This window comes from Protopterus annectens, chromosome 2.part1 (genome assembly GCF_019279795.1).
Source record: "Protopterus annectens isolate FY-2018-M chromosome 2.part1, PAN1.0, whole genome shotgun sequence".
Lineage (NCBI taxonomy): Eukaryota > Metazoa > Chordata > Ceratodontiformes > Protopteridae > Protopterus > Protopterus annectens.
In genome coordinates, this window is record NC_056729.1 from 61,810,774 (window position 1) to 61,830,139 (window position 19,366).

Here is a 19,366-nt window from a genome sequence, read left to right on the forward strand (position 1 = left end):
TACTTGCCATGAGCCAAGTTTGAGTCTTTCAGCTGTGTAGTCGGCCGAGTCAGAGGCGAGACTGGCTCTGAACCGATCTTTGTAAGAATGAAGGCGAGATAGTACAACATAACATCTAATGTTACAAAGAAACTTGAATGAGAAAGAATTGGTAACAGGTTGTGAAGTAACACCACTTTGAATTTGGGCACTATCACAAACAGGTTTAGGAAGAAAGATCCAGAACTAGTTTCCAAGCATTTTCTTTCTTTGGCATTATTTATTTAACAGGAAAACTTATGTAACAGGAAAAGAGGGAGGCCTATGATAAGGTTTATGGATGTGGTGAGAGAGGACATGCGGGTGGTTGGTGTGACAGAGCAAGATGCAGAGGACAGGAAGAAATGGAAACAGTTGAACTGCTGTGGCGACCCCTAACGGGAGCAGCCGAAAGAAGAAGAAGAAGGCATTATTTATTTTTTATTTTATTTATTTTACATTTGTTTACTGGGAAAGTCCGACTTGGAACAAAGCCAATTTTCAGCAGAGGCCCAGGGAGAAACGTTTTAGATCCATGTCTTTGTCATTAAAAACATCATTGAATAAAACTCCTTACCCATCTGGAAAGGAGGAATTGGCCATATCACTTCCTGGCAGAGCATGTGATGAAGGACAAGTGGATATAAAACAGTCTGGTCTAGAAGAAGAAGTCTTACCCCTGGAAAGGAGGAATTTCTTCCCACTGCTATCAACAACCTTGGTGAAGGATCTTCAAAGCCCACTTATCTGAAATTATATGCTGCCAAAGAGAAAAGTGGAGATTCAGCCTTTCTGGAAGAAAGAAAAAAGGTGTTGCCAGGATAAGAGAGGGTGACAGTCTCTTAAACGGTCATTCTGACCAGTGGTTTTAATAGTTTCCAGAATTCTTTCTGGAACCCCTTACCATTTTTTCTTAAACACCTGCTTACCTGTATTTTGTTGAGACTGTTTATTTTGTTTCTTAGCAAAATTTACCTCAGGTTTTTATCACTCCTCATAAATTATCTTTACTACAAATGGTATGAATATATGTTGGAGATGAAAATCAATGAAAGCAGAATGACATCATATTTTTAGCTGTGAAAAAATAGGCAATAATAACAAGAATTTAATTAAAGTCCATATGGTCTTACAATTGTGAAATCTCTGATTCTTTATTGATAATTAATGCTCCAATTCCATCTTGTATTGGTGAAGAACAATACCCTGCTCTGTGGAAATTAATTGCAGTTGCAAGAAAGACAGTCACCAAGAACTAGAAAAGTGAACATTCAAATTTCATGGAATTTATAAGTTTAGTAACTGTTGTTTGCAAAAGTAGTAAGTGCCATTACAATGAGAAGTTGTATAGAAAGTCCATAATTAGTCAAAGAACAAAGATATTAATGCTATTTAATAAATATAATTAGTCAATTACATCATTGATATTTATCTGAAGGCAACGTTTTGACATATTTCTTTATTTTTGATTTTTTTTCTCTATGTTTGGTTGAGTTGATTGATGTTTTGATTGAAAAATAAAAAATGATAGAAAAAAAGACATACTGAAGTAAGACAAGAATAACAAAATCTTGGAACTGCTAAAGTAAGCAACAAAATTCAAGGAAAATTAGTCAGGGGCAACAGCAGTGACTGGCCTGAAATGGCAAGAATAAGGGTAGTAATACTCTAAAAAATGCTTTGCTACAATACTGATAATTCTCAAAGGCAAAGGGGAAAGTCTGTCCTTAAAAGGATCATGTTTTAAAGGACAGTCCAGAAAGATACAACACCCTCAAGATGAAATCTGTGCAGGTTATGACCTATCTACAAGAATGGAGAAAATGAAGACAAGGAAGTTCATAAAAGAATTAAAGGAAAAGATATGATAGTTCTAAACAAATAATAAAAGGCTAAGGTATGTAATGCCTTAGAACATGAGAAAGAAAAAGGGAGACACAGAGAGCATATTGTCTTATTATTGTCATATTAGTCCAGCGATATTTCAATGAGCATGTTATAGCAGAATGGAAACAGAACTTAGTCATAAAGGAATTAAAACATTTAACTGTGATTTCTGCATTTAACTGATCCAGGTACTAACTAATAGTTAATAACTGTGAGGCTAACCAGAATAAATCATAGAACAGGCCAGGAAAAGTGCTGTAAGAAAGGGCATTGGTGTGTTTAATGCCAAGTGGACAGTCTAACTGCAAACAGGGAGTACACTGAGTGTTAACAGGGCAACAGAAGCAGACAGTGTATCTACTGGAAGTACCTCTGAACTAGGTTTTATATTATATTAAAGTCATCAGATTCTTGCTGAAGTCTTAGTCATACAACAAGACAAAAGCACTTAATACATTTTAATTGCTGAATAAATGTTTGACTGGTGTACTTTTGGTTCTTAAGTTTTTCTTTTGTGGCCCAGTTTTAACAGATTTATACATTTACATTTAGCATTAAGATACAGAAAAAAACACCAATGTAATAACCCCACCACAAGGCTTGAAGTCATATTTTGAAAGGGCCAAATACTGAATCTCATACAGGAAGTGGTAATTACAAGATCTTCAAGGACTTGAAGATGGCACCCATTTACATGAAGGATAATTCAGTAGTTCAAAAGTCAGGTGTTCAATACACTATATCACAACAGTATCAAGGCCTAGTCCCCTCTACAGTGATCGAAATTGTACAAAAATGGAAGAATAACCTGCTTAGTACCACCGTGCAAACCAAACTAAGAGGTCTAGAAGACAGCAGGGACTGCATGGATCAGTCTGCTCTCAATACATCCATGGAGCAAAAGGAAGTAGAACAATGGTCAGGCTAATGCAAAATTTACATCTGGAGGACAGATGATCTCTGAAAGCTCTGTATATGAGCTTAACGTATGCTACGTGTTGAAGTCGCAGAAACATTTATTTATTTATTTTTATTTATTTTACATTTGTTGGCCGGGAGAGTCCAACTGGATTACAAGTCCATTTTCAGTAGAGGCCCGGGGAGAAAAGCTCCAAGAGAACAATTTTTTATAAAACATAGTTTTAAGGGCAGACTTTTGACATACAATTTCCACAGAAGAGACTTTGACATACATATTAACTAACAAATAGGATACATTTGTTCTCTACAATATAATATTAAATTTTAGAAGATATTCCTAAGTTTAGGATTCTTGTGATAGATTTACTATCAGAGTAAAAGCAGAGAGACATAGAATAAGGCTCCGAGAGAACAGATGATGCTCGGTATAGATGAAAAGGATAACAAATTGATTTACTATACATCTTCACCTGGTTTTAGTTGAGAAGATAACAAATTGATTTACAATATGTCTTCTCCTGGTTTTAGTTGCTTATGGAAAGCACAACATTGCTGGGGTAGTTTTCCCTAACTCCTGGAGAGATGGGATGAGCAGTAGATTAACAGTCCTAAGTAGATACAGTACTACGATTGGTTGGCTTAGCAGAGTTACTTAAGTTAGGTGAAGTGTTCAAATGAGACATTAGCCAGAGGGGATACAGGAGCACAGTCGATTACTCAAAAAGTGAGTTTTAACAAGTTTCTTGAACTGTGATGGGGATTTGTTGTCAGTTATGTGGGCAGGAAGGGAGTTCCAGGTTTTAGCTATACAGTGGCTGTAGACAGACTTACCAGCTTCATTATTATATTTGGTTACTTTGAGGAGGTTTTGTGTGCTACACATCAAGGGCCTGGCGGTTGTATAGGGTTGCAAAAGATTTTGTAGGACTAGGGGGCATAAATGACCCTTCCTTATGACATTAGCCAAAATCATTCTTCTAAAGGAAGAACCATCTGTTGTGCCCTTAAACCAGCTTGAAGACTGTGGGTACACAAATGCACTCTATAAGCACTTACACGAGTGTATGGATCATGCTATCCCAAACAGAACCAAGACGCGATCCTCCAAAAAAAGGAAGCCAATCTGGTGGTCCCCTGCCATAAACAAACTGTACAAGAGAAGGAAGAAACTGTTGCAAAAGAGACTAAAATCCCATGAGTGGAGGGAGCTCCCTGGTCAGCCTCAGTAAGATGCTCAGATCCCTTATAAGATCCTCCAAAGCTAGCTACGAAAACAAAATTGCCACTAATTTTAAGGACAACCACAAAGCATTCTATAGCTATGTCAAGAATCTCGATGGCAATGCCCAGATCTGCTCCGAGTTACAGCACAACAGCATGAAAATTACAGAAGCAACTGATATTGCCAACATCCTGGCAGATAGGTTCAGTGCTAACTTTACCCCCCTAAAGGGCCCATATCTATACAGGAAGAATGCAGAGTCCCTGTAATCACAACTACGCAGGTAAAAGCTGCACACTCTAAAGCCAAAAACACAGCATCCATGGGACCGGACAACATCCCAGGCTGCATTTTACATGAACTTCAGAAAGAACTGGCTCCCCACTTAAGCACCATGTTCAATAATAGCCTCACATCAGGCCTTTGTGCCCACTGAATGGCGCACAGCAACAGTTATCCCACTCCACAAAGGGGGAGACACCACTGATCCCGGGAACTATCGACCTATTAGCCCAATGAGCCTGGTCTGCAAGGCCATGGAACTCATAAACAAAGACATTGGTAACCTCCAAACTCTGGATCCCACCCAGTTCGGGTTTCTAAAAGGCAGATCATGCCCCCTGAAACTGATCGACTTCTTTGAGGCAGTCACCAAAACCGTAGATGAGGGTAAGGTGGTTCACACAGCCTATCTTGACCTCGCCAAGGCTTTCGACACTATCCCCCATTCTGGAATTATAGCTAAACTCACTAAACTAGGTATAAATCCCTACATCACAAGATGGGTTTCCAACTGGCTCACTGACAGAACTCACACTCTAAAAGTTGCAGACTCCAAATCTGACCTCAAAGCAGTGACAAAAGGAGTACCACAGGGTTCTGTCCTGGGACTTCTCCTGTTTGGTATCTACTTCTTTGTACAGGCTAACACAGAAGGCCTCTGGTGAACAAAGTTCGCAGATGACTTCAAACTAGGAGCCATAGTCAAGTCCCCAAATGATGTGGACATCCTACAGAAGGGCCTCGCTGAGACAGATGCCTGGTGTCAGAGCCATGGCCTCAAGCTCAATGCCAAAAAGTGCAGTGTCATCCCCTTTGGCGAAAACTATGTACCCATGAACTACCACATAGGCAGCAATCTACTTAACACTGAATGTGTAATAAGAAACCTTGGGATCCAGGTGGACAGTAGTTTCTCCTTTGATAGCCTCATTGCCACAGTAGTCAGGAAGTCCTTCTACATGGCACACCTCATCATAAAAGGGTTCTCATCCAGGAAAAAAGAGGTCATTGTTCCCCTCTACTCAACACTCATTAGACCCATTATAGAGTACAATGCCCCTTTTGGAATGTACCTCACAAGACATCTGCAGCAGCTGGAAAGGCCACAGAAGTACCTCACAAAGAGGATTACTGGCCTCAAACAAATGCCCTACACTGACCGCCTCAAAAAACTCCAGCTTTACTCCGTAGCATATCGCCTACTCTGAAGTGATCTCTGCCTAACATATAAAGCTATGTCAAACCCAGAGCTGTTGGACATGCTAAACCTAAAGCAATCCCTCTGAGCTACACGCTCTAGGGACCTAAACCTTGTCACCACATTAAACAGGACATGCCGGAGGGATAGATTCCTGTCCCAGACACTTCCCATACTCTGGAACAGGCTACCCATCTATGTCAAAGTTCTTCATTAGCATTCTACAAGAAAAATCTTGATGAGTGGATGGGAAATAGGAAATACACCCCGGGGATCACTTCTGTGTCTCTGCTCGACAGTGGCACAAGAAAATAACTTTCTTGGGTGGCATAAGCCAGGGAAACTTGTTGGCTAGGCTTACGTAGGCCCTTGGGCCAATAGCCTAGTACCTACCTATGAACCTATGGTATGTGAGACTAAGCACGCCACACATATAAATACTGACTAGCACTAAGATGTATTAATCAAGGTGGTGGTGGTGATCACAATGTTGAAGTGTGCAAATATTCTATGAAAGAATGTGCTTAAAGTACAATATAAATGAATTTATATGTAGTTCCCAAACACCTACCCTAAAGACTGGAAAAGAGGAGGAAGGCAAAAGATACATTTTCAGAAGAGTGACATCTGGAAATAATTTCCGTCTCCATCTGGAAAGGAGGAAGACTGAAGTCTCCTAGATGAAGTGGGATAAATATCCGGAAACAGATTCCTATAACAATATAGGTGGAGTTGAGGGGTACAAGAAGACAGAAAATCCAGAGGTTTTACCACTGCTAACTTGTACCAGTACTGATGGAGAACACTGCAAATCATGACTCTCTGACTATCTCCTTTGGCTTTATCCATCCAATGCTAAAGCACATGAATCAAAGTTTTACCACTGCTAACTTGTACCAGTACTGATGGAGAACACTGCAAATCATGACTCTTGACTATCTCCTTTGGCTTTATTCATCCAAAGCTAAAGCACATGAAATGCGAATATATCTTTTCACATTTTCTAAATGCCTCCACAGAAAACCACAAGGGAGATCGTAGATCAAAAAATAACTTCAGCCTTATCTTAGGCCACAAGATTCTAAACAGATCAGGATAATTACATGGAAACAAAAAAGCTTGTGAATGTTTATCATAAACATGGTCCACCTACAGTCAAAACTAGCTGAGAAGGGTGAACAGTGTGATCTAAAATTAAGGTGATACTTTCTATAGAACTATGCAAATTATTACATAACACAGCTCCACCTACCACTAAGAAGAGGGGACAGGTATCACACAAGTATAAGCATGATAAAAAAAGGCCCTCTATCAGTCCAAAGAGGGAGAGAAATGCTTTATAGGATGGCACAATGTCATGGTACCCTATTTAGCTACATAATCTTATACATTTATCAGTTTCGGGTGCAAATGAACCAAAAAAAAAAAGACAAAGTACTTATATGCCTCTGTACCATATCAAAAGCTAATTGTGTCTCAAAAAGAAGTAAAGTAGCCCAAATCTCAAATGTCTTCCATCCTGACAGGCAGGAGGACGGAGGTCAACTTGCTATGGGTAAAGAATGCTCTATGAGAAAAAGATCAACCCATATTACACTATTTGGTATTCTAATCATGAAAGGAAAAAGGGTGGCATACAAACTGGTGCGAGACTATTGAGTAAATTCCACCTCAGTCAGAACACTGAATGAGGGTAGACGGTTTGATATAACGAAGAATAGCCTGGGCCCTCCCTCAGAGGCTATTCTTGTTGGGTCAACTCCAAAATCTCAAGAAAGATGAGCCCATATCACTGACATCAAACTCAAGAACAGGGGACTGTGCTGACAGAGACAAAAAGATCAGATTGAAGAAGAAAGTATTGTAAAAGTATTCTTATCATAACAGTAGATGTTTGAATGATCACCGGTGCAGTAGCCCTAGCTATATGGGTTATAGCCTGCTAAGGATATAGCAGCCGACCAGCTTGCAAAGCTTCAGGGCACCTTTCATGTGCCTAAACTATTAGCTCAAGCTGAGCTAACTAAAAAGTCAGGTTTATGCGACAAGCCCTTCAGAGTTTTCAAGTCAACAGAGAGAGGGATGCTAAAGCTCTGATGAGAACAATGCTAAGAATATAACAAAAATAAGGTGGGGGTGCAGGGAGGGAGGGAGTAGCTACTGCAGCAGTGATCATTTGAACATCTACTATTATGGCAAGTTTAATTACACAAATGTACTATGATCATCATATTGATCACTGCTACAGTAGTCTTAGTCTTAGCTATATGGGTAGACTACTATAGCTAGAATGACTGGGTAGAGAAAGGATAAGGTTTCAGGAGTCCTTTGAGAATGGTCACAGCAAAGCTTATCTTAAACCTGGAGAAGGAATCTAGTTTATAGTAGTTAATACTACGTACAGACAGCCAGGTTGCTGCTTCTAGAATACTTTAGAATCCAACCCTTTCCAAAAAAACACAGATGAAACCAACATCTCGGCAGAAGTCTTGACAATGGCTGGAAATGTTTTGTTAGGTGGGTATAACTAAAGATAACAGCATGCAACGACCACTTGGAAATAATTTGCTTTGACACAGATTGTCCTTTACTCTTACCTTCTCTAGAAATAAGCACCTGATCAGAGTTCCTGAAATACTTTTTTCTATCAAGATAGTACCACAGTTGTCTGTGGACATAAAGGTATGAAGTATCCTTTCTCCCTCATTTTAAAGGTCCTGGAAATAAGACAGTGAGATGGATAGTTTGGCTTAAGGTTAACTGAGACATGACTTTAGGCATAAAGGAAGGATTATTTTTTAAAGAAACCTTATCTTTCTGGAAAATGAGATGAAGATTACCCACATAAGATCTGGAAACTCAAGACACTCTTCTTGCAAATGACAGAACAATTAGTAACACTGTTTTCCATGTTAAGAATATTAAGTCAACCTGATCAGCTGGTTCAAATGGAGCTAGAGTCAGTTTTTCTAACACAAATGAAGATCCTACGGAGGAGCCAGCTGTTTTCTAGTAAGATTCTTATGCAATACCCCTTTGAAAGGGATTGTGATATGAGACTGCATTGAAAGAGGGGGATCCATGAATGGAAAGACATGCTCAAACAGCCGACAGATGAACCCTGATTGAGGATTACAACAGGTCAGAGGACAGTAGCTCAGACAAATAATTTAGAAACAGAGAAACATTATCCCTGAATGGGTGCTGGTTCTTTCCATGACACCAACCAGAAAATCTTTTCCATTTGCTAATATATCATATTCTAGTAGCAGGTTTTTTTTGCCTCCATTAATACCAACTGCATGTGCTCAGAAAAAAGGGTACCTAAAACGTACTAAGATTCTAACAACCAGACAGTTGAAGTTGTTTGGGGCCAGGGTATATTAAACACCCCTGATCTGTCTGACTAGATCCAGTCTATGAGGAAGCTTCTGGTAAGTGACCCAGGCCATTTTCAAAAGTAGGGAGAACCACTGTTGTATGGGCCAGAAGGGAGTCTCAACAATGATCTTTGGGGACTCCATCAGAATTCTCAGAATTACCCTGGATATTGTTGAAAATGGTGGAAAAGAATACAGGAACATTCCTATCCTAAGAAAAGAAAAGAAAAATAATCTGTCTCCCAGGCCTTCTTGCAGTCCTGGAGCAAAATTTTGTCAACTGATTGTGAGTGGAATCAAAAGGATCTTCTCGGTTTGATGATCAGAGAACTAAATGTCAAAAATGAGGGCAGAATGTTGAGAACAGAGCCATGGAGGACTCTGCTGGTTACCCTCATACTTTCACATAAGGCCCCTTCCACATGAACTATGTTAAGTGCTGTCTTTTAACCACTTTGCTATCAATCTTATCACATAATATCTATATTTAAAGTATTTTGCTTACTTATACTGCCCACATGGCTTATGGTGCCATATACTTAGGTTTGGAAAAGACATGCTGTATGAACAGCTTGGCCACTGTCAGCAGCCTGCACAACCCTCTCAAAGAACTTATCTAGATTTAACAGGTAGTTTCTCTTGTTTGAAAAAACAAACTGTTGAGCTGAAAGAGATTTTTAATTTCATAATTGACAATGCCAGTTATGATATGCTCCATAGATCAGATTTAAAAGGCTGATGCATCTATAATTACCAGGATCCATGGTGAGGTAGTCTTGTGGAAAGGCATCACACTGTGATGCATCATAATTCAGGAATAAATCCTGTTGGTAAACTTTAGGATGACGAATTTGTGAAGAGGTTTGAGGAGAGCATATTTGGTGCAGTTTATTAAACATCCATTTATGTTGTCAAGTCACACTGAGGAAGTATTGTTGGTCTTTGATAGAACCTGCAGAATATGTTTTTGGTGATATTAGAGGATGTAAATGATTCTGGGATATGTGGAGTTCAGACAGCTTTTCAAGAGTGAAACTTGCACTAAACTTGTTTGTTAGCATACTGGCAATGCCTACTGCATTGGAGTGTGTGGCCCTTTTTAACTGAAGTTCTGAGTATTCCTGGGTATTGTGCCACAGTTTCTTAATAAAACTAAAGAAGGACTTGAAATTATCCTTAACTATAGAAGCTAGCCAAAGTTCATGGGTTGCTTTACTAGTCCTAATTGTAATTTTCATTTCCCTGATAATGCTTTTTGATATATTTTCCTTCTTATGAGGTGTTTGAGATCTACTGTGTAATTTAAGGAGTTTTTTTCTGCACCTGTATATCTCCAAGGTAAATGCCACTGTTATCTTCAGCTTGCCATGTCATCAATCACTTTCTCTTCATTCAGAATCCTGTGCCCCACAACCAGTCTGCATCAATACCTGAATAGTTTTACGAGCATCACCCAGCTAGTTACATTGTTTTGTGACACTGCTCACCTCCACCTCTATGCTTCTAATATAAACTTTATGATAACCATACATTTACTTTATTTATTTTTATTTTATTTATCCTTTAAGTGAGAAAGTCTGACCGAGTCAATGGCCCATTTTCAGTGGTGGCTCGGGGAGAAAAGCTCCACAACACATTCAAAAACATTTAGACAACAATTGAGTAATTATCGACAAGGGGAGAAAAGCCCTGCAGCAGATTAAATATTTTATGATGAGTTGAGGAGAACGGCCTCCCAAGCACACACAAAAGCATTTTACAACATCTGATCACTAATTATATATAAGGGGAGAAAAGCCTTACAACAAATAAAAGACTTTAAAATAGATTACAGTGTAACCTTATATACAGGGGACAAGAGTCACTCCCCACAGACTGAAATACCACTGTGGAATACTGCTAGGAGAAAGTGTGATCAAGAATATGTTATGTACTGCAAGTAGCAAGGTACTTAGCAGAAGTGAATAGCCTATGACAAGTAAACTAATATATAGTTAATCATCATCTCTGAACCTGCTTTACACCTCACATCTTAACTGCAATATTAACATTTTTCTGCCCTAATTAACTTCCTTCATCTACATTTCTTTGAATTTATGATACAATCGCATCATCTAGTATCTGACAAACCCACTGATGCATCTCTTCAAGTGCTCAATGTTCAACATATACCAATGCAAAAGTATATTTTCTACTGTAATAGTTGCCTTTGTTTCATATGAATGTAATCCAATTTGCAAATGTATGTGAAATTGATAATTTATATTACTTAATGGCTGTTCTTGTATATTACTGAATGTCTGTTTAAAAATATTTGTAATATGTTGAAGCTTTTCTTCCCTGTTGGACAAACCCAGTAAACAAAAGCAAAGCAAAATAAAATAAATTAAAATAAAAAATAATTCTCTTGTTGTAAAGTTTATGTACACTGAACGACCACCAGGGTGATTTGTTTTTGAAGTTCCAATTATATTATGCTCTGGTGGCACAGAACTCCTTTGTAAAGCAGACTGTTATATCACCATTCAAGCTGGTGCTGTCAAAGGTAAATTTTTGATATTTTTACCATATAATTGTATAACATTTGACTGTCAGAAGTCCTTAAATTCTAGGATGTCAGTTTCAGGAACTTTAGAGATTTTGAAAGCAAATGACACATGCTTATGGTCCAATTTAACTAGGGAAGGAGATTTCAGGGGAGTAAAACATGTAGAGGCAGTATTTGACCAAATCTAGAATATTATAATATATGTTCCAGGAACTTTTTATTAATTAAGTTCAAGAATGTCTAGGCACAACCTATTCTGGAGGTATAGATGCAACAGTTAACATGAACAAAATGATGGAGTGCTTGTTAATAAGGAGTTCTCTTAATATTTTCAGGAATCTAGCATGTTCATCTGGGAACATGGAGGGTATCTTGTAGCAGGCTGTAAGTTGGTAGTTCATCTTATTTATGGCAATCTGGAGTTCCTAAAGTCCTGTTTGTGGGTCTCTGAGAATTTGTCTTGAGGCAATAAGATCCTTGACGAACATGGACACACCAAAACATTTAACACTGGGCCTAAAGGCACGGTAGGTACAAACCCTAGATATGGAAAGATTGCTTTCTTTGCATTTAAGCCAAGTCTCATAAAAAGCACAAACACAAATATATTCCAGATGCATGAGAGCATTAGGATCAGGCAATTTGTTGTTCATAATTATGGCACTGAGAAGAGCAACCTTAAAATGATCCTGAAAATGTACTTTACAGAACAGTGATAAAGGTTCATAGGTAAATGCTAAGCTATCAGTCTGCAGATTATTATATGCCTAATTAATATTCAGAGGTCAGAATCAAACACTGTACCTTGTATATGTTAGGCAAAGACCTTAACCATTATGTCAACCCCCTGGTGTGCATGCACACACACACACACACACACACACACACAAAAGGTACAGCTACTCCTCATGAAGTAATCAAACCTATAGTTACCTGGACAGGGTATTACTAAGGCATGCTAAAAAAGTACTCAGAATAAACACAGCCCATATGGCTGTTTGATCATAATAGGTAGTTACTAGGCTTGCAGTCCACCGGACCATTAAGGAGCCTAGCCCAAATTTCCAGATACCCTCAAATATATATATACACACACACACACACACACACACACACACACACACACACACACATATATATATATATATATATATCTACATATATGTGTGTGTGTGTGCGCGCGTATTAGACATATAGATAGCTATCACTCTTTATTTAGTCATTTTACTTCAGATATGTTGTAAATACAGTTTCTACAATGTTCACCTAGTCCATTATTTTCATATACTAGATTTAACTACATTTTACTCAAAGAGCCCTATGCACAATGTATGTGTACCTCTACATTGTGCATACAATGTGCCTGCCAGGTCATGACTGAAATGTCTCTTTATACCACTTCGGCCACTTAGTTATCAAATGAAAAATAAAGTAAATAAATATTCTGCATGCCTACTTCAGGAACACAGAAAAACATTCAGATCCATGAATATGCATAAGCAGCATTGTGTTCAAGTGTAAAATGCAGACTTCTTCTCTTGTACTGAACAATCTAGAAATGATGAACAATTTCTAAGACCCTGTACAAATATGCAACACTCTAAATGGTATTTACAGCACTATATATGTATTAAATGACACTTTTTTTGTAAATCTCAACCTAGAGTTAGATTTAATGGCAGTAGTGTTTACCATCTTCCCAAAGCTACCCAACAGGTTTGACATGTAGTTCTGTGCTCATAACCCTGGTCTCCTGTACCACGGGTTCCCAACTGTGCGCCGTGGCTCCCCTGTAAGGAGGAATGTTCTTTATGAAGCTTAGCAGCTGATTGCAGGTAAGTGAATGCCTGTATGAGTGTGTGTGTCTGTGTATGTGAGTGAATACGTGCATGAAAGCAAAAGAGTGTGTGTGTGTGTGTGTGTGTGTGTGTGTGTGTGTGTGTGTGTGTGTGAGAGAGAGAGAGATCGGGAGAGTGAGAGCAATGTGTGAGTGAATGCAGGAATGAATGAAAGTGGCGGTGTGTGTGTGAGATCGGGAGAGTGAGAGTGATGTGTGAGTGAATGCAGGAATGAAGAAGTGGCTGTGTGTGTGTGTGTGTGTGTGTGTGTGTGTGTGTGTGTGTGTGTGAGACTGGGAGAGTGAGAGCGATGTGTGAGTGAATGCAGGAATGAATGAAGAAGTGGGTGTGTGTGTTTGTGAGATCGGGAGAGTGAGATCGATGTTTGAGTGAATGCAGGTATGAATGAGGAAGTGGCTATGTGTGTATGTGGGAGATCGGGAGAGTGAGAGGGATGTATGAATGAATGCGTAAGTGGGTGTGTGGCATTTGGGTGCGAGACTGGGAGAGTGAGCACGATGTATGAATGAATGCATAAGTGGATGTGTGGCATGTGGCTGTGACAGACAGTGAGAGCGATGTGTGAGTGAATGTTTGAGAGTGATGTGTGAGTGAATGCAGGTATGAATGAGGAAGTGACTGTGTTTGTTTGATCGGGAGAGAGATGTGTGAGTGAATGCAAGTATGAATGAGGAAGTGACTGTGTGTGTGTGTGTGTGTGTGTATGTGAGATAGGGAGAGTGAGTGCAATGTGTGAGTGAATGCAGGAATGAATGAAGAAGTGGGTGTGTGTGGGTGTGAGATCGGGAGAGTGAGATCGATGTGTGAGTGAATGCAGGTATGAATGAGGAAGAAGCTGTGTGTGTGTGTGTGTGTGTGTGTGTGTGTGTGTGTGTGTGTGTGTGTGTGTGTGTGTGTGTAATTGAATGTCCAGATTTTTGCCTCATATTTTTGGTGTGTTCTTCTTACAATCTGCACTTTTCTGGCAAATAGTTGAGGATTGAAGTAATTAAATAATGACAAACATTTGAGTTTGACTCCAAATCCTTCACAGAATTCATACTAATGAAAATCTATTATTCTAGCAACTTTCTAAGTTTGTAAGTGCAATATTTAAAATCTGTCCCTATTTGTCTCCCCATCATTTTAGGCTTGTCCAGATTTTTTGCTCTACAAATCTGGACAAAGCCTAAAATGATGGGGGGACAGATTTGAAATATTGCTCTTACTAACTTAGAAAGTTGATAGAATAATAGGTTTTGCATTAGCATGAATTTTCTGAAGGATGTGGTCTTAAACTCAAATGTTTGTCATTATTTAATGACTTCAATCCTCAATTATTTGCCAGAAAAGTACAGATTTTAGGAGGAACACACCAAAAATATGAGGCAAATATCTGGACATTCTGTGAAAATCTGTACAGTTGAGAGGAATGAATCACATACACACACAGTCACTTCCTCATTCATACCTGCATTCATTCACACACACACACACACACACACACACACACACAGCCACTTCCTCATTCATACCTGCATTCACTCACACATCCCTCTCACTCTTCCGATCTCACACATACACACACACAGCCACTTTCTTATTCATACCTGCATTCACACACACACACACACACACACACACACACACACACACAGCCACTTCCTCATTTATATCTGCATTCATTCACATGTTCCTCTCACTCTTCAGATCACACACACACACACACACACACACACACACACACACACACACACACACACACACAGTCACTTCCTCATTCATACCTGCATTCATTCACACATTGATCTCAGTCTCACGATCTCACACATACACACACACAGCCACTTCCTCATTCATACCTGCATTCATTCACACACACACACACACACACACACACACACACACACACACACACACACACACACACACACACACACACACACACAGTCACTTCCTCATTCATTCCTGCATTCACTCGCACATCGCTCTCACTCTCCCGATCTCAAACACACACACACACACACACACACACACACACACACACACACACACACACACACACACACACACACACACACACACACACAGCCACTTACTCATTCATTCCTGCATTCACTCACACTGCCAAGAACTAATAAAGCAACTGCAAAATAAACCGTGAACTGTTATCGGTTTATTTTGCAGCTAAGCTTATTAGTTCACTGTTCCCCTGTGAGGAAGCCGTGGCTCTCCAGGGCGCCTCAGCGCACACTTTGGGAACCCCTGAAATATGCACTTTATGCATGCCACGGGGTGGGGGGGTGAGCCTTGGGAAACCTGGACTCAGCAAGGGAGCTGAGAATTAAAAAAGTTTGGGAACCATTGTCCTATACTGTTAACATCAACCTACATTCTGATGTAATTCAGTGCATCTTCTAATAAGCATCTTACTGAATTAACTGCTTTATATTTATAATACTTAAACCGCAAAAAACTATTATATTTACAACCATAAAAATATTATAAACTATCACTCAGATGGCTGACTAGTACTTCCTGTTTCTTTTTTCCTTTTTATGTAAATTTATTTCTGCATTGAAAAAAAAAACAGAGAAACTAGTGGTCTTAAAAGGTCATTGATGAGCTCAGTCACTACAATTTAAAAATCAAGAAACCCAGGTTGTGCTCCAAAGCAACAATCCTTTATTTGTCACAGACAAGCGATCCTTAGTAACAAAAAATCAGAAATATTTTAACAATGTTAAACATATCAGCTTTTAAAATAAGTTTTAAGACCACTAGTTTCTCTCTTTTTATTTTTTCCTCAACACTCATGGTGGAGAGGTTGAACTAGACAGATTCCTGTGCTTGTTCATTTTTTTTATTTCTGTACTAAGTTACTTACTGGCTTCTGACCCTCATTCTCACCAGTCTGTATTTCCTTGTCCATACAACCACCTTCTATTAAGCAGTTAATGGCTCAGGGAGAGGTGTGGATGATGAGATCAGAAGACCATTACATGAAGCAAGCAGGTGTTCAGGGATCGCTTGCCAGTATGGACAGCACCTCCATGTACAGATACATGCAAGTGACAAATGTTCTGAAGTCTATAAGGATCCACCAAACTCCAGCTTCCACTAGTGCACAGTGTACAGTCCAACATCCTCCCTCCCAAATAATATAACACTGGATAGCAACTGCTGAACCCTCACCCATCTCAAGCTGTTGATCTAGCTTCTGGGCTCACTTATCAACATACGAATAACTCCCATGTGCCAACAGGACAGCTGTCTGAAAATGCCTTTGTTGTGCCATCTTTGCAATGGTGACAGATCTAAAACTACCATTTTAAATTGACATTGCTTTGTATCCAAGGTCTAACCACAGATCTAATGTATTGTGAATAAACACCAAAACATCAATAACTGCAAAGCATAAAAAAATGTGCTTGACCTGATAAAAAATTATAAGTAAGTCAGAGTCACAACAATCTGATTTAGCTATGTTAAACTAAACATTCAGTCAGCCACTAAAATTGTATAATAACCAATGAACAAAGGATAATCAGAAAGCTTAAAAATAACAACTCACCTCCACATACAACTGCACCGGCTGCTGGAAACTGGGTCCATTTTTCTAGGGTCTCAACTTCATCTGTCTGAATGTCTCTATCCAGGTTGTCATCATTGTACTGAACATATGCCTAAATGGTAAACCAAATTAATTATATATTGTTAAACATAACCATATACAAAAGTAGACAATTCATATAAAAATAAATACGCATTTGGAAAGTGCTTGTGAATGGGAGGAACAAGGCCCTATGAACCCAAGTGACCAAAGTTTGACTAGTTCAGCTGCTTGATGGCACTCAATGAGAACAAGCAGGATCATCTTGTTGAGTAGGGAGGGGTGAAGCCACCCACACACACTTCCCTAGCCCTTAACGGAAGGGCGATAATTCAGATGGGTGGCCTGGGGATGAGAATTCACCTCTGCAAGCCAACGATGGACACTGGAGACCACCACAGTGATGAGATTCACATGTTCCCTGCTCAGGGGTAAGGTTAGTCTATCTAAATATTCTCATTGCCTACATATCAGCTAGAGTAAAAAAGGGCCCTCATAGGTTCATAGGTAGGTACTAGGCTATCTGCCTAAGGGCATTTATAAGCCTAGCCAGAGTGTGTCGGCTTTCGCCACCCCATTGATTAATTAACTGATCCTCTGTCGAGCAGAGCCAATGAAGTGATCCCAAGGGTGTATTTTCTGTTACCCATCCACTCGTCAAGGTTTCTCTTGAAGAGTGTTAGTGAGGGGCTCTGCCTGATGTAACATGGAATTTTATTCCAAAGTATGGGGAATCTCTGTGACAGGAATGTATCCCTCCAGCATGTTCTATTTATTGCTGTGGTGAGGTTTAGCTCACTAGAGCGCGTGGCTCACAATGACTTAGATTTCTTTAGGTGGAGCATGTCCATCAATTCTGAGTTGGACATGGCTTTGTAAGTCAGGTGGAGATCACCTCTGAGTAAGAGATACTCCACTGAGTACAGCTGGAGTTCTTTCAGTCGGGCTTCATAGGACATATGTTTGAGACCAGTAATCCTCTTGGTGAGGTACTTTTGTGGTCTTTCCAGCTGTTGGAAGTGTCTTGTGAGGTACATCCCAAATGGGGCATTGTACTCTATGATGGGTCTAATGAGTGGCAAGTAGAGGGGCACTATAACCTCTTTATTTCTAGATGCAAGCCCTTTAGTAATTAGATGGGCCACATAGAAAGATTTCCTAACTACTTTGGCAATATGATTGTCAAAGGAGAGATTACTATCTACCTGGGTCCCCAGATCTCTTATTACCTCTTCTGTATTAAGGGGGCTGCCACCTATGTGGTAATTCGTGGGTGTTTTGTTTTTCCCAAACAGGATGACTAAGCATTTTTTGGCATTTAGCTTGAGGCCATGACTTTGACACCAGGTGTCCGTCTCAGTAAGGCCCTTTTGGAGGATGTCCGTGTCAGCCGTAGAGTCAATTATGGTTCCCAGTTTGCAGTCATTGGCGAACTTGGTTAGCCATAGTCCTCCTGTGTTTGCCTGCACTTCTGAGAAGTATATGCCAAACAGTAGGGGTCCCAGGACCAAGCCTTGTGGGACACCACTTGTGACTGGTTTAGAGTTGGACCTGGAGCCCACTATTCTTACCGTGTAAGTTGTCTGTAAGCCAGCTGGCAACCCATCTCATGACGCAGGGGTTTATGTTCAGGCTGGTGAGTTTTTCTGTAATACCAGAGTGGGGAATGGTGTCAAAAGCCTTGGCGAGGTCAAGGTAGGCTGTGTGAACCACCTTTCCCTCGTCTATGGCCTTGGTGACTGTCTCGAAGAAGTCAACCACATTTAGTAGGCATGGTCTGCCCTTAACAAAGCTGAACTGGGTCGGGTCAAGTGTTTGGAGGTTCCCAATGTCTTTGTTAATGGGTTCCATGATGATGCGCTCCATAGCCTTGCAGACCGGGCTAGTCAGGCTTATGGGGGGATAGTTACTAAAGTCAGTTGTGGCCTCTCCTTTGTGGAGAGAAATAACCATTGCTGTGCTCCATTCTATGGACACATAGCCTGTGGAGAGGCTCAGGTTGAACAGCGTGTTTAGGTGGGGGGTTAGTTTGTTCTGTAGTTCATGCAAGACAAGGCCTGGGACACCATCTGGTCCCACTGACGCTGTGTTTTTGGCTTTTGAAAGGGCTGTTTTCATCTGTGCATCTGTGATTTTTGGGACACTACACTTTTCCGGTATTGTTGTGGGCCCTTTTGGAGGTGAGAGGGGGGTGAAATTTGCACTGAATCTATCTGCCAGGATGTTCACAATATCAGTAGGTTCAGTATATTTTGTGCTATTTTGCATTAGTTCAGTGCATATCTGCGAGTTGCCACTTAGATTCTTAACATAGCTAAAGAAGGCTTTGTGGTTATCTTTTGAATCCTTGGCTATTTTTCTTTTGAAGTTAGCCTTGGATGATTTCATGAGAGACCTCAGTTTCTTACTGATACTGATCAGTGATGTCTTTCCTTCTTGGGATTTTCTTTTTTTCTGAA

The 19,366-nt window shown here is 39.9% G+C and overlaps 1 protein-coding gene across 1 annotated transcript in view; it reads right to left on the minus strand.

The window, feature by feature from the left end:
* DYNC2I1 (dynein 2 intermediate chain 1) overlaps nt 1-19,366 on the minus strand; it is a 774,274-nt gene that overhangs the window by 737,531 nt on the left and 17,377 nt on the right. The window contains exon 2 of the mRNA XM_044062024.1: nt 16,869-16,980. Coding sequence (XP_043917959.1) covers nt 16,869-16,980 — 112 coding nt within the window. The remainder of the gene's footprint in view (nt 1-16,868; nt 16,981-19,366) is intronic.